The following is a 14,904-nucleotide window of genomic DNA, read 5'->3' as shown; positions in this document are numbered from 1 at the left end:
CCCCATGGATGCCCTGCCCTCCGTCCCCATCCCCCCGGGGGGGGGCACAACCGTCCCCTTTCCACCGGAACCGTGCCCCCCCCCCCCCCCTTCGTCCCCTTCTCCGCCACCCCCCCGGGGAGCCCGAAACCGCGGCGCTTGCGTCAGGTATCGGGGGCGGCTCCCGACCCGCCCGGGGGCGCGGCGCGGCTCGGCGCACCCGGACTTTGCTCCCCGTCCCCCCCCCTCCTCAAAATAATCAAAAGGGAAGGGGTTGGGGGGGGCAGCCAGCCCCTCTCCTCTTTCCCCCCCCCCCCCCCCCCCCACACCCCAAATTTTGGCCTCCCCGCAGCCGGCGCTGGGCCACGCGGACGGGAAGGGCGGCGGGAAGCCCACCATGCTGCGGGGGCGCGGTTCGGGCCCCCCCCCCGGCGACGAGCAGCCCCACGTGGGCAACTACCGGCTGCTGAAAACCATCGGCAAGGGCAACTTCGCCAAGGTCAAGCTGGCCCGCCACGTCCTGACCGGCAAGGAGGTGGGTGACACCGCCACCGGGCATGGGACGGGGTCGGGGAGCGAGTCCCAAGGGTGCCACCCCATGGGGACAGGGTCTTGGGGCTCTCCCAGGGGGTGACACCCCATGGGGACAGGCTCTGGGTGCTCACCCCAAGGGTGACACCGCCACCGGGCACGGGACGGGGTCTGGGAGCGAGTCCCAAGGGTGTCACCACAATGGGGACAGGCTCTGGGTGCTCTCCCCAAGGGTGCCACCCCATGGGGACAGGCTACTGGAGCTCTCCTGGGAGGTGACACCCCATGGGGACGGGCTCTGGGTGCTCACCCCAAGGGTGACACCGCCACCGGGCACGGGACAGGGTCTGGGAGCGAGTCCCAAGGGTGACACCCCATGGGGACGGGGTCCTGGGGCTCACCCCAAGGGTGTCACCACAATGGGGACGGGCTCTGGGTGCGAGCCCCGAGGGTGGCACCATGGGGACGGGGTCCTGGGGCTCACCCCAAGGGTGGCACCACAATGGGGATGGGCTCTGGGTGCTCACCCCAAGGGTGACACCGCCACCGGGCACGGGATGGGGTCTGGGAGCGAGTCCCAAGGGTGGCACCATGGGAACGGGGTCTTGGTGCTTGTCCTAGGGGTGCTGGCACCATGGGGACAGGCTCCTGGTGCTCACCCCAAGGGTGACACCCCATGGGGACAGGTTCCTGGTGCTCTCCCAGGGGGTGACACCCCATGGGGACGGGCTCTGGGTGCTCACCCCAAGGGTGACACCGCCACCGGGCATGGGACGGGGTCTGGGTGCTCACCCCAAGGGTGGCACCACAATGGGGACGGGGTCTTGGTGCTTGTCCTAGGGGTGCTGGCACCATGGGGACAGGTTCCTGGTGCTCACCCCAAGGGTGACCCCATGGGGATGGGGTCCTGGTGCTCTCCCAGGGGGTGTCACCACAATGGGGACGGGCTCTGGGTGCTCACCCCAAGGGTGACCCCATGGGGATGGGGTCCTGGTGCTCATCCCAAGGGTGACACCCCATGGGGACAGGCTCTGGGTGCTCACCCCAAGGGTGACACCGCCACCGGGCACGGGATGGGGTCTGGGTGCGAGTCCCAAGGGTGGCACCATGGGGACGGGGTCTTGGGGCTCTCCCAGGAGGTGACACCCCGTGGGGACGGGCTCTGGGTGCTCACCCCAAGGGTGGCACCGGGCACGGAACGGGGTCTGGGAGTGAGTCCCAAGGGTGGCACCATGGGGACGGGGTCTTGGGGCTCACCCCAAGGGTGACCCCATAGGGATGGGGTCCTGGTGCTCTCCCAGGGGGTGACATCCAATGGGGACAGGCTCTGGGTGCTCACCCCAAGGGTGACACCGCCACCAGGCACGGGACGGGGTCGGGGAGCAAGTCCCAAGGGTGGCACCATGGGGACGGGGTCTTGGTGCTCTCCCAGGGGGTGACACCCCATGGGGACAGGCTCCTGGAGCTCTCCCGGGGGGTGACACCCCATGGGGACAGGCTCTGGGTGCTCACCCCAAGGGTGACACCGCCACCGGGCACGGGACGGGCTCTGGGTGCGAGTCCCAAGGGTGGCACCCCATGGGGACAGGGTCCTGGGGCTCACCCTAAGGGTGGCACCACAATGGGGACAGGCTCCTGGTGCTCACCCCAAGGGTGACCCCATGGGGATGGGGTCCTGGTGCTCTCCCAGGGGGTGTCACCCCATGGGGACAGGCTCTGGGTGCTCACCCCAAGGGTGACACCGCCACCGGGCACGGGATGGGGTCTGGGAGCGAGTCCCAAGGGTGGCACCATGGGGACGGGGTCCTGGGGCTTGTCCTAGGGGTGCTGGCACCATGGGGACAGGTTCCTGGTGCTCACCCCAAGGGTGACCCCATGGGAATGGGGTCTTGGTGCTCACCTCAAGGGTGGCACCATGGGGACAGGCTCCTGGTGCTCACCCCAAGGGTGACCCCATGGGGATGGGGTCCTGGTGCTCTCCCAGGGAGTGTCACCACAATGGGGACGGGCTCTGGGTGCTCACCCCAAGGGTGACACCGCCACCGGGCACGGGACGGGGTCGGAGAGCGAGTCCCAAGGGTGGCACCATGGGGACGGGGTCCTGGGGCTCTCCCAGGGGGTGACACCCCATGGGGACGGGCTCTGGGTGCTCACCCAGGAGGTGACACCCCATGGGGACGGGCTCTGGGTGCTCACCCCAAGGGTGACCCCATGGGGACGGGGTCTTGGTGCTCTCCCGGGGGGTGACACCCCATGGGGACAGGCTCTGGGTGCTCACTCCAAGGGTGTCACCACAATGGGGACGGGCTCTGGGTGCGAGCCCCGAGGGTGGCACCATGGGGACGGGGTCCTGGGGCTCACCCCAAGGGTGACACCGCCACCAGGCACGGGACGGGCTCTGGGAGCGAGTCCCAAGGGTGGCAACGCCGTGGGGACGGGGTCCTGGGGCTCACCCCGAGGGTGGCACCATGGGGACAGGGTCTTGGTGCTCTCCCAGGGTGTGACACCCCATGAGGATGGGGTCTTGGGGGTCATCCCAAGGGTGACCCCATGGGGACAGGCTCTGGGTGCTCACCCCAAGGGTGACACCGCCACCGAGCACGGGATGGGGTCTGGGAGCGAGTCCCAAGGGTGGCAACGCCTTGGGGACGGGGTCCTGGAGCTCTCCTGGGGGGTGACACCCCATGGGGACAGGCTCTGGGTGCGAGCCCCGAGGGTGGCACCATGGGGACGGGGCCTTGGTGCTCTTCCAGGGGGTGTCACCACAATGGGGACAGGCTCCTGGTGCTCACCCCAAGGGTGACACCCCATGAGGATGGGGTCTTGGTGCTCTCCCAGGGGGTGACACCCCATGGGGACAGGCTCCTGGTGCTCACCCCATGGGTGCCCACCACCATGGGGACAAGCTCCTGGTGCTCACCCTATGGGTGCCACCACCCTGGGGACAGACTCTTGGAGCTCATCCCATGGGGCCAGGCTCTTGTCCTCCCCCTGCGAGCCCCACTGTGGCGTGGGGACACCCCGGGGCTCCCCATCTGAGTGCCACTATGGGGTGGGGACATCCTTGGGGACAATCCCGGGGTGGGGGCCAACCCCGTCCCTCACCCGTCTCCCCCCGTCCCCAAAGGTGGCCGTGAAAATCATCGACAAGACGCAGCTCAAGCTCACTCCCCAGCCTACAGAAGGTGAGCTCCCCCCCCACCACCACCACCGTGTGCCCCCCCCCCCCCACACCCCAAATTGTCATTTGGGGCTGGGGGGGACACAAAAAAAGCGGTGTTTGACCCCCCCCCCCCCTCCCTTTCCCCGCAGCTCTTTCGGGAAGTGCGAATAATGAAGGTCCTGAACCACCCCAACATAGGTGAGCCCCCCCCCCTTGGTGACCCGAAGGGGGGCTTTGTGCGTCCCCCTCTTTTTGGGGACGGGGTGGGGGGGCTGTAGCAGCGTGGGGGGGTCCCGGTTGCCCCCCACCCCCCCACCCCAGCCCCGCTCGGCCTCTTGCAGTGAAGCTTTTTGAGGTGATCGAGACGGAGAAGACGCTCTACCTCGTCATGGAGTACGCCAGCGGGGGTGAGACAGGGGGTGGGGACATGGGGACGGGGTTTGGGGACACGGGGACGGGGCTGGGGACAGGGCAGGGGGACACGGGGACAAGGATGGGGTTGGGGACGGGGCTGGGGACAGGGCAGAGGGACAAGGGGACAAGGCAGGGGGACAAGGATGGGGCTGGGGACAAGGGGACAGGGCTGGGGACAAGGGGACAAGGATGGGGATGGGGACACGGGGACAGGGCTGGGGACAAGGGGACAAGGATGGGGATGGGGACACGGGGACAGGGCTGGGGACAAGGGGACAGGGCAGGGGGACATGGGGACAAGGATGGGGTTGGGGACAGGGCTGGGGACAGGGCAGAGGGACAAGGGGACAAGGATGGGGACACGGGGACAGGGCAGGGGGACACGGGGACAGGGCTGGGGGACAAGGATGGGGATGGGGACACGGGGACGGGGCAGGGGGACAAGGGGACAAGGATGGGGATGGGGACACGGGGACAGGGCAGGGGGACAAGGGGACAAGGATGGGGACATGGGGACAGGGCAGGGGGACACGGGGACAAGGATGGGGACATGGGGACAGGGCTGGGGACAAGGATGGGGACAGAGGGCAGAGGATGGGATGGGACAAGGGTAGGGGACAGGGACAGGGGACAAGAATTGGGACGGGGACAAGGATGGGGGACGGGGCAGGGGGCTCAGACAAGGGGATGGGGGACAAGGATCGGGACAGGGACAGAGCAGGGGACAAGAATAGGGACAGGGGGCTGGCGACAGGGTCAGGGACGGGGACAGGGACAAGGGACAGGGACAAGGGACAGGGACAAGGGACAGGGACAAGGCCACATCTCACCCCCCTCCCTCTCCCCCTAGGCGAGGTCTTCGACTACCTGGTGGCCCACGGCCGCATGAAGGAGAAGGAGGCCCGGGCCAAATTTCGACAGGTGGGGGGGGGGCGGGGGGGGGGAAGGACACCCCCTAAGGACCCCCGGGGGGGGGCCACGCACCCCCTGGGGACCTTTGGGGACCCCCCCGTGACACCCCCCCCTCTCCTGCAGATAGTGTCTGCCGTGCAGTACTGTCACCAGAAGTTCATTGTACATAGAGACCTGAAGGTGAGGAGCCCCGGGGGGGGGGGCTGTGTGTGGGGTGGGGGGGGGGCTTCTTGTCACCTGGGACCCCCGGGAGCACCCCCAGCCCCCTGTGGTGTTCCTCGGGTGCCCCCATAACCCTTCTGACCCCCCCCCCCCTCAAGGTCATGGTGACAGATCCCTGCCCGTCCCCAGCCCCAGGGTGGCACCTGGGGACCCCCGGGGGGGGCACGTGGACGCCCCCAGGTCCTTTGGGGACACCCCTGGGTGCCCCAGAAGCATTGAGGGTCCCTGGGTCAGCACCCAGACCCCCCCAGGGACCCCTGGGGTGGCACCTGGACCCCCCCAGGACCCTTGGGGACACCCCCAGAAACACCCAGGGACCCCAGGGCGGCACCCAGACACCCCCAGGTCCTTTGGGGACCCCCCCGAGACCCCTGTGACAGCACCCAGGGACCCCCAGGCCCCCTGGAAACACCCAGGGACCCCCCAGGGCCATGTCTGGGACCCCCAGGGCCATGTCTGGGACCCCCAGGGCCACGTTTAGGACCCTTGGGGACCCCCCCAGAAACACCCAGGGACCCCAGGGCGGCACCCAGACACCCCCAGGTCCTTTGGGGACCCCCCCGAGACCCCTGTGACAACACCCAGGGACCCCCAGGCCCCCTGAAAACACCCAGGGACCCCCCAGGGCCATGCCTGGGACCCCCAGGGCCGTATCTGAGACCCCCAGGGCCACGTTTAGGACCCCCAGGACCCTTGGGGACACCCCCAGAAACACCCAGGGACCCCCAGGGCCATGTTTAGGACCCCCAGGATCACGTCTGGGACCCCCAAGGCCACGTTTAGGACCCCCAGGGCCATGTCTGGGACCCCCAGGGCCACGTTTAGGACCCCCAGGGCCACATTTAGGACCCCCAGGGCTGCGTTCAGATGCCCCAACCCCCTCCCCAGCAGCCCCCAACCCCATTATTTCCCCCCCCCCCGTGGCGCTGACCCCGTCTCCCCTCCGCAGGCCGAGAACCTGCTGCTGGACGCCGACATGAACATCAAAATCGCCGATTTTGGCTTCAGCAACGAATTCACCTTCGGGAACAAGCTCGACACCTTCTGCGGCTCCCCCCCCTACGCTGCCCCCGAACTTTTCCAGGGGAAAAAATACGACGGCCCCGAAGTCGACGTCTGGAGCCTGGGCGTCATCCTCTACACCCTGGTCAGCGGCTCCCTGCCCTTCGACGGGCAGAACCTCAAGGTAACGATCCCCCCAAATCCTTGGGGGGGCTTCTCAGGATGGTTTTGTGTCCCCCCCAGTTTCCTGACGGGTTTTGCCCCCCTCCCCAGGAGCTGAGGGAGCGGGTGCTGCGGGGCAAGTACCGCATCCCCTTCTACATGTCGACCGACTGCGAGAACCTGCTGAAGAAGTTCCTCATCCTCAACCCCACCAAGCGGGGCACCCTGGAGGTGATTTGGGGGCGGGCGCCCCCCCGGAGACCCCCCCCGCGTTGTTCTGAGCAACCCCAGGCACCCCCAGCGTGTTGCTGGGCACCCCAAAGACCCCCCAGACACCCCCAGCGTGTTGCTGGGCACCCCAAAGACCCCCCAGACACCCCCAGAATGGTTCTGGGTACCCCAAAGACCCCCCCAGACACCCCCAGAATGGTTCTGGGTACCCCCAGTGTGCTCCTGGGGCAACCTCAGACACCCCCAGAGTGTTCCTGGACACCCCAAAGACCCCCCAGGCACCTCCAGCATGTCGCTGGGCACCCCAAAGACCCCCCAGACACCCCCAGAGTGCTCCTGGACACCCCAAAGACCCCCCCAGACACCCCCAGAATGGTTCTGGGTACCCCAAAGACCCCCCCAGACACCCCCAGTATGGTTCTGGGCACCCCAGAGAGCCCCCAGACACCCCCAGCATGGTTCTGGGCACCCCAAAGACCCCCCCAGACACCCCCAGAGTGCTCCTGGACACCCAAAGACCCCCCAGACAGCCCCAGAGTGCTCCTGGACACCCCAAAGACCCCCCCAGACACCCCCAGTATGGTTCTGGGCACCCCAAAGAGCCCCCAGGCACCCCCAGCGTGTTGCTGGGCACCCCAAAGACCCCCCCAGACACCCCCAGCATGGTTCTGGGCACCCCAAAGACCCCCCAGGCACCCCCAGCGTGTTGCTGGGCACCCCAAAGACCCCCCCCAGACACCCCCAGAATGGTTCTGGGCACCCCCAGTGTGCTTCTGGGGCAACCTTAGACACCCCAAAGACCCCCCAGACACCCCCAGCATGGTTCTGGGCACCCCAAAGACCCCCCAGACCCCCCCAGAATGGTTCTGGGTACCCCCAGTGTGCTCCTGGGGCAACCTTAGACACCCCAAAGACCCCCCAGACCCCCCCAGCATGGTTCTGGGCACCCCAAAGACCCCCCGCAGACACCCCCAGAATGGTTCTGGGTACCCCAGAGACCCCCCCAGACACCCCCAGCATGGTTCTGGGCACCCCTAAGACCCCCCCAGACACCCCCAGAATGGTTCTGGGCACCCCAAAGACCCCCCAGACACCCCCAGAATGGTTCTGGGCACCCCAAAGAGCCCCCAGACACCCCCAGAATGGTTCTGGGTACCCCCAGTGTGCTCTTAGGGTACCTCCAGACACCCCCAGAGTGCTCCTGGGCACCCCAAAGACCCCCTCAGACACCCCCAGCATGGTTCTGGGCACCCCAAAGACCCCCCCCAGACACCCCCAGTGTGTTGCTGGGCACCCCAAAGACCCCCCAGACACCCCCAGCATGGTTCTGGGCATCCCAAAGACCCCCCGGACACCCCCAGCATGGTTCTGGGCACCCCAAAGACCCCCCCAGATCCCTCCAGAATGGTTCTGGGCACCCCAAAGACCCCCCAGACACCCCAAAGACCCCCCCAGACACCCCCAGCATGGTTCTGGGCACCCCAAAGACCCCCCAGACACCCCCAGAGTGTTCCTGGACACCCCAAAGACCCCCAGAGAGCCCCAGTGTGCTCCTAGGGCACCCCTAGACAACCCCAGCTTGCTCCTGAATACCCCAAAACCCCCCCCAGGCCCCCCCAGCATGGTTCTGGGCACCCCCAATGTACACCTGGGGCACCCCAAAAAGCTCCGGACACCCTCGGGGCGCCCCTGGAGCATCCCTCGCCCTCCCCAAACATCCCTGCGTACCCCAGAGACCCCAAACATCACCCCCAGAGACCTCAGGCTGCCCCCTGGGACCCCAAATGTCACCCTAAAAACCCCTGACCCCCCCCTTTTTGTCACCCCCCCACAGCAAATCATGAAAGACCGCTGGATGAACGTGGGCCACGAGGACGACGAGCTGAAACCCTACATGGAGCCCGTGCCAGACTACAAAGACCCCCGGAGGACAGGTGGGGCCTCGAGGGGAGGGGATTTGAGGATTTGGGGGTGTCCCCAAAGCGCCCCCCAGGTCCCCTCACTGCCCCCTGGCTGTCCCCAGAGCTGATGGTGTCCATGGGGTACACGCGGGAGGAGATCCAGGAGTCGCTGGTGGGGCAGAAGTACAACGAGGTGATGGCCACCTACCTGCTGCTGGACCACAAGAGCTCGGAGGTGACTTGGGGACAGGAGGGGACACGGCTTGGGTTGGGGGGGGGGGCGGAAATTGGGGACACAAAGCTTGGGGGGGGGGGGACGGGGCAGCAGGGAGGAGCGGGGCCGCAAAGCGGGGCAGACGGGGAGGAGAAAGGGACACACGGGGGGACACGGGGGTCACTGTCCTCCCCGGGGGGTGTCCCCACGTCACACCCTGTGCCTGTGACCCCCCCGGCCATGTCACCGTGTCCCCAGTGCCACCGTGTCCCTGTCCCCCGTGCCACCACATCCCCATCCCCTTGTGCCCCCAGCTGTGTCCCCACGCGTCCTCCACCCCCCGGCGTCCACCCTACCCCTCTGTACCCCCCCCCACCTTGTCCCCCGTGCCCCCCCCGGTCCCCACGGTCCCCTCTGACCCCGTGTCCCCCCCCCAGCTGGACGACAGCCTGGCGCTGAAGCCGCGGGCGGCCCCGGACCTGGCCAACAGCTCAGCCCCCTCCCCAGCCCACAAGGTGCAGCGCAGCGTCTCCACCAACCCCAAACGCCGCGTCAGCGACCAGGGTAAGCCCTACGGGGTGAGGGGGGGGGGGCGACAAAAACAGCCCCCCCCCACAGCTTGGGGACATCCCTGGGGGGCGCAGGAAGGGGTTTTTGGGTGTGTGATGCTGATTTTTTTTATTTTTTTTTATTTTTTCCCCCCCCCGCAGCCGGCCTCTCCATCCCCACCTCGTCGTCCTACTCGAAGAAGACGCAGGCGGCCAACGCCGAAAACAAGCGGGGGGGCGGACGAGGAGGGGGGGCGGCGAGCGGGCAGCACCGCCAAGGTGCCCCCCAGCCCCCTGCCCGGCCTCGAGAGAGCCAAGGGCACCCCCTCGCCCTCCACGGTCAGTATGGGGGGCTGGGGGTGATGGGGGGGGGGGTCCTGGGGGGGTTGGGGGGGCTGGGGAGCACGGAACCTGGGGATTTGGGGTGGGTTTGGGGGGCTGGGGGGGCTGCTACCTGCGTTTTGGTACCGGGTTGTAGGGACTGGGACTGGATTTTGGGGGCTGGGGGGGTTTTGGGGTGGATTTTGGGGACTGGGGGGGGCTGGTAACTGCGTTTTGGGGTGATTTTGGGGAGCCAGGGGGTCTGGCACCTGCGTTTTGGGGGGAGTTTGGGGAGCCGGGCCATGTGGCACCTGTGTTTTGGGGTGGGTTTGGGGACCTGGGGTGCCTAAGTCCCCCGTTTTGGGTGGGTTTGGGGTGCCAGGACATCTATTTCCTTTGTTTTGGGGTGGTTTTGGGGTGCCAGAAGACCCATTTCCGCTGTTTGGGGTCATTTTGGGGTGCCAGAACACCCCTTTCCTCTATTTTGGGGTAGTTTTGGGGTGTCAACACCCCTTTCCTCTATTTTGGGGTCGTTTTAGGGTGTCAGAGCACCCATTTGTTCTATTTTAGGGTGATTATGGAGTGTCAGAACACCCCTTTCCTCTATTTTGGGGTCATTTTGGGGTGCCAGAAGACCCGTTTCCCCTGTTTGGGGTCATTTTGGGGTGTCACAACACCCCTTTCCTCTATTTTGGCGTCATTTTAGGGTGATTTTGGGGTTCCAGAACACCCCTTTCCCCTATTTTGGGATCATTTTGGGGTCCCACAGCCCCCCTTCCCTCCATTTCGGCCTATTTTGAGCACCTGACCCCCCTCCCCGAGCCAACCTCGGGGGGTACCCGGGACCCCCCCTGACCCCCCCCTGATTTTGGGGTGGCCGTGGGGCTCTTGCCCCTGTGCCCCCCCCCCCAAAAAACATCCCCCCCACCCCACAGAACAGCGTCCTCTCCACCGGCACCACGCGCAGCCGGAACTCCCCCCTGCTCGACCGCGCCAGCCTGGGCCAGAGCTCGCTGCAGAACGGCAAAGACAGGTGGGGGCCCCCAAAAATCCCCCCCCCCAGCACCCCAAATCCCCCCCCAGCACCCCCCGCACCCCCTAACTGCCTTCTAACCGCCCCCCGCACCCCCTAACCGCCCCCCTAACCCCCCCCCCTGCCCCCCCTGCTTTTCTCTCCTTAGCCTGCCCGCCCCGGGCTGCAGACCCTCGCCCGCCGCCCCCCCGGCTCCGGGGGCCCCCCCACGGCCCCGGCAGCACCCGAAACCCGCCGCGGCCCCCGCCGATGCCAACTGCGAGGGGCCCCGACCCAGGCAAGGCCCCGCGGCCGCGCCCCCCCCCCCCCAATTCAGCCCAGGGCCCACGCCTGGGGGGTGGGAGAAAAGTTGGGGGGGGTCCCCTTGCCCCCCCCTGCCCCTCCCAGCTGGGGATGGGGGAGATTCGGGGTCCTGTGGGGGCACCCCAGGGTGCTGGGGAGGGGTGATATGGGGTGGGGGTGACCCTGGTGGGTGTCCCCCCCCTCCCCCCCCAGGGTGTTGTGGGGTGGTGGGGGGCACCCGGTGGCCCCCACTGGGTCCTCAGGGTGGTGGGGGGTGATGAGGGACACTGAGAGGTCCCTTGGGTGCCATTGGGTGACCCCCTGCATGTCCCCTGGGTGCTGGCAGGTCCCTTGGGTGCCATTGGGGTGCCGGTGACCCCCCTGCATGTCCCCTGGGTGCTGGCAGGTCCCTTGGGTGCCATTTGGGTGCTGGTGACCCCCTGTGTGTCCCCTGGGTGCCATTTGGGTGCTGGTGACCCCCTGCATGTCCCTTGGGTGCCATTGGGGTGCCGGTGGCCATCTGCAGGTCCCTTGGGTGCTCTCATGGGGTGCCAGCAACCCCCACCCACCCCTAGGGTCCCACACTGGTCCCACAGGGTGCTGGTGGCCCTGGCGGGTCCCTAGGGTGGCATTGGTCACCCCAGGGCAGTGGTGGGTGGCGGGGGGACCCCAGCAGGTCCCTTGGGTGCCACAGGTCACCCTGCAGTCCCCAGGGTGATGGGTGGACCCTGGCAGGTCCTTTGGGTGCCACAGGTCCCCGACGTGCCCCAGGTCACCCTGCAGTCCCCAGGGTGATAGTGGGTGATGGGGGGACCCCAGCAGGTCCCTTGGGTGCCCCAGGTCACTCTGCAGTCCCCAGGGTGATGGGGGGACCCCGGCAGGTCCCTTGGGTGCCCTGGGTCACCCTGCAGTCCCCAGGGTAACGGTGAGCAGCAGGGGGACCCCAGCAGGTCCCTTGGGTGCCACACGTCACCCTGCAGTCCCCAGGGTGATGGGTGGACCCTGGCAGGTCCCTTGGGTGCCCCAGCTCACCCTGCAGTCCCCAGGGTGATGGGGGTCCCCAGTAGGTCCCTTGGGTGCCACAGGCCCCTTAGGTGTCCTGGATCACCCTACAGTCCCCAGGGTGATGGGTGGACCCTGGTAGGTCCCTTGGGTGCCCCAGGTCCCCAAGGTGCCCCGGGTCACCCTGCAGCCCCCATGGTGATGGGTGGACCCTGGCAGGTCCCTTGGGTGCCCTGGGTCACCCTGGAGACCCCAGCAGGTCCCTTGGGTGCTCTGGGTCACCCTGCAGCCCCCATGGTGATGGGTGGACCCTGGCAGCTCCCTTGGGTGCCCCGGCTCACCCCCCACAACCCCTTAAGAACCCACCTGAACCATCTCCAGCTTCCACCACCTCAACTAACTTGGTCCTACCACCCCCCCCATCCCCTTTTTTTTCCTTTTTCCTTTTTTTTCCCTTTTTTTCCCCCAAAAACAGCGCGGCCCCCGCGCGGGTGCCGGTGGCGTCGCCGTCGGCTCACAACATCAGCCAGGGGCTGTGCGAGAGGCCCAGTTTCCCGCGGGGGGTGTCGAGCCGCAGCACCTTCCACGCCGGGCAACTGCGGCAGGCTCGGGACCAGCCCCCCCTGCCCTACGCCGTGCCCCCCCCCCCGGCCTCCCCCTCGGGCGCCAGCCAGGGTCGCCGCGGCCCCTCCGCCAGCCTCTTCAGCAAGTTCACCTCCAAGTTCGTCCGCAGGTGAGCCCCCCCCCTAAAAAAAAAAAAAAAACACACCCTTTTTATTATTTTTATTTATTTTCCTCTTTTTTTTATTTTTTTTTTTAAATTTTTTTCCCCCTCCCCAGCCCCAAAATCGGGGTGTCTGCGTCCTCCTGTGTGGCCCCACAGCACTGCCTCGGGATCCTCTGTGTCCCCCCCCCCCCGCGCTGTGACCCCCCCCCCCTTTCCACCCTTTGTCCCTTCCTGCCCCCCCCCCCCCCCCCCAAAAAAAAAGCCTCTTTATTTTTGTATTTTTTTAATTTTTATTATTCTATTTATTTTTTAATTTATTTATTTATTTATTTATTTTATTTTTTATTTTATTTTTTATTTTATTTTTTTTTTTAATTTTTTATTTTGTTAAAAAATATTTTTTTATTATTTTTTATTTTTTTCCCCCTCCCCAGCCCCAAAAATTGGGGTGTCTGCCTCCTCCTGTGTGGCCCCACAGCGCTGCCTCGGGATCCTCCGTGTCCCCCGTTTGTGTCCCCCCCCCCCACCCTTTGTCCCTTTGCCCCCCCCCCCATCCCCTTCTGTGTCCCCCTTCTGTGTTGTCCCCCCCCCCTCGTCCCTTTTGGGGCTCTTCCACTTCCTTCTGTGCCCCCCCCCACACCCCTCATCCCTTTTGGGGCCCCCCCATCCCCTTCTATGTCCCCCTTCTGTGCCCCCCCCCCCCCAGGGCTCCTCAGGTGCCCCCCCCAGTCCCTTCCTGCCCCCTCCCCGCCCTCCTGGGGCTCTCCCTGTCCCCTCAGTGTCCTTTGTCCCCCCCCCTCACCCCATTGTCCCGTGCCCCCCCCTCCCCTCTGTGTGCTGCCACCAGTGCAAGCGCCGCAGGGCTTCGGGGGGGGGGGGGGGGGCACAGCATTATTTGGGGGGGGGGGCTCCTGCTTCTCCCCCCTCCCCAGGATCCTCCCTCCGAGCCCATCCCCGCTTGGGGGTCCCATGGTTTAAAGGGGGGGGGGGGGCAGCAGACACACACCCGGCCCCCCCACACACACATCCAGGGGTCCTGGGGGGGGGGGGGAGGGGGCTGCGCCGCCCCTGTGCCCCCCCCCTCCCAACGCCGCCCTTCTCTTCTGTTTGTCTTTGTAGAAATCTGTCTTTCAGGTTTGCCAGAAGGTAGGCGCCCGCAGCCCCCCCCCCCCCCGGCCCCCCCCCCTTTATCCCCCTGCCCCCTTTCCCAGACCCCCCCCCCCCTTAAAAAAAAAAAAAAAAAAAAAAAAAAAAAAAAAAAAAAACCCTCGGCGCTGCACGGCCCCCGCATGGCCCCCCCCCCCCCCTGCTGGCTGCCTGTCCCCGTGTCCCCCTGTCCCCGTGCTGTCTGTCCGCCTGGGTTTCGCCGTGGGGGGGTTGCAGGGGGGCTGCGTGCCCCCCCACTGTGCCTATTGCCCCCCCCCCAGCTGACCTCTGCCCCTTCTGTTTCTCGAGGAACCCGCACGAGCCCGAGAGCAAGGAGCGCGTGGAGACGCTGCGGTGAGCACGGGGGGGGGGCTGCCACCCGCGGGGGGGGGGGGGGGGGGGGCTGTGACACCCGCAGGGACCCCCCCACAAAACGCTCGGGACCCCCCCCACCCCATCCCCGTGGTGGCTGTGGGGTTGTGGTCCCCCCCCCCCATCCCCTGCAGCACCCCAGTGCCCTCCCTGGGGGTCCTGTCCCCCCAGTAACCCCCCCACCCGTTCCCCCCCCCCCCCCCCCCAGTAACTCCCTTTCCATTTACACCCCCCCAGTAACCCCCTCCCCTCTCCCATTCCCCTCCCAGTAACCCCCTCTCCTATTCCCCTCCCAGTAGCCTCTTCTCCAGTACCCCCCCTGCCCTTTCCCATTCCCTTCCCAGCAGCTTCCTGCCCAGTAATCCCAGTAACCCCCTCCCCTCTCCCATTCCTCTCCCAGTAGCTTCTTGCCCAGTAATCCCAGTAACCCCATCCCCTCTCCCAGTAAACCCCCAGTAACCCCCCTCTCCTATTCCCCTCCCAGTAACCCCCCTCCCCCTCCCATTCCCCTCCCAGTAATCCCAGTAACCCCTGTGTCCCCCCCAGTAACCCCCATCCCTTCCCTTTCCCATTCCCCTCCCAGCAGCTTCCCTCTCCAGTAATCCCAGTAACCCCCTCCCAGTAGCTTCCTGCCCTCTCCCATTCCCTTCCCAGCAGCTTCCCTCCCCAGTAATCCCAGTAACCCCCTCCCCTCCCAGTAAACCCCCAGTAACCCCCTCTCCTGCTTCCCTCCCAGTAACCC

General features: G+C 66.5%; 1 protein-coding gene across 1 annotated transcript; it reads left to right on the top strand.

Moving 5' to 3' along the window:
• Positions 1-331: 331 nt before the first annotated feature.
• Positions 332-14,148, top strand: LOC311221791 (serine/threonine-protein kinase MARK2-like; the record flags this gene model as incomplete). The annotated part of the gene is given in 18 exon segments (XM_084307188.1): positions 332-514; positions 3,638-3,695; positions 3,785-3,871; positions 4,015-4,080; positions 4,938-5,008; positions 5,123-5,179; positions 6,171-6,407; positions 6,497-6,616; positions 8,451-8,550; positions 8,640-8,752; positions 9,169-9,295; positions 9,442-9,511; positions 9,513-9,618; positions 10,536-10,633; positions 10,782-10,910; positions 12,393-12,650; positions 13,764-13,790; positions 14,100-14,148. Coding segments are annotated over 18 exon segments (1,956 nt in total), but the record flags the coding sequence as incomplete, so codon positions are not given.
• Between the last annotated feature and the right edge of the window lie 756 nt (positions 14,149-14,904).

Source organism: Netta rufina, assembly GCF_964035555.1.
Source record: "Netta rufina genome assembly, contig: SCAFFOLD_192, whole genome shotgun sequence".
Lineage (NCBI taxonomy): Eukaryota > Metazoa > Chordata > Aves > Anseriformes > Anatidae > Netta > Netta rufina.
The sequence above is the reverse complement of the archived record's forward strand: the minus strand, read 5'-3'. Positions and strand labels throughout refer to the sequence as shown.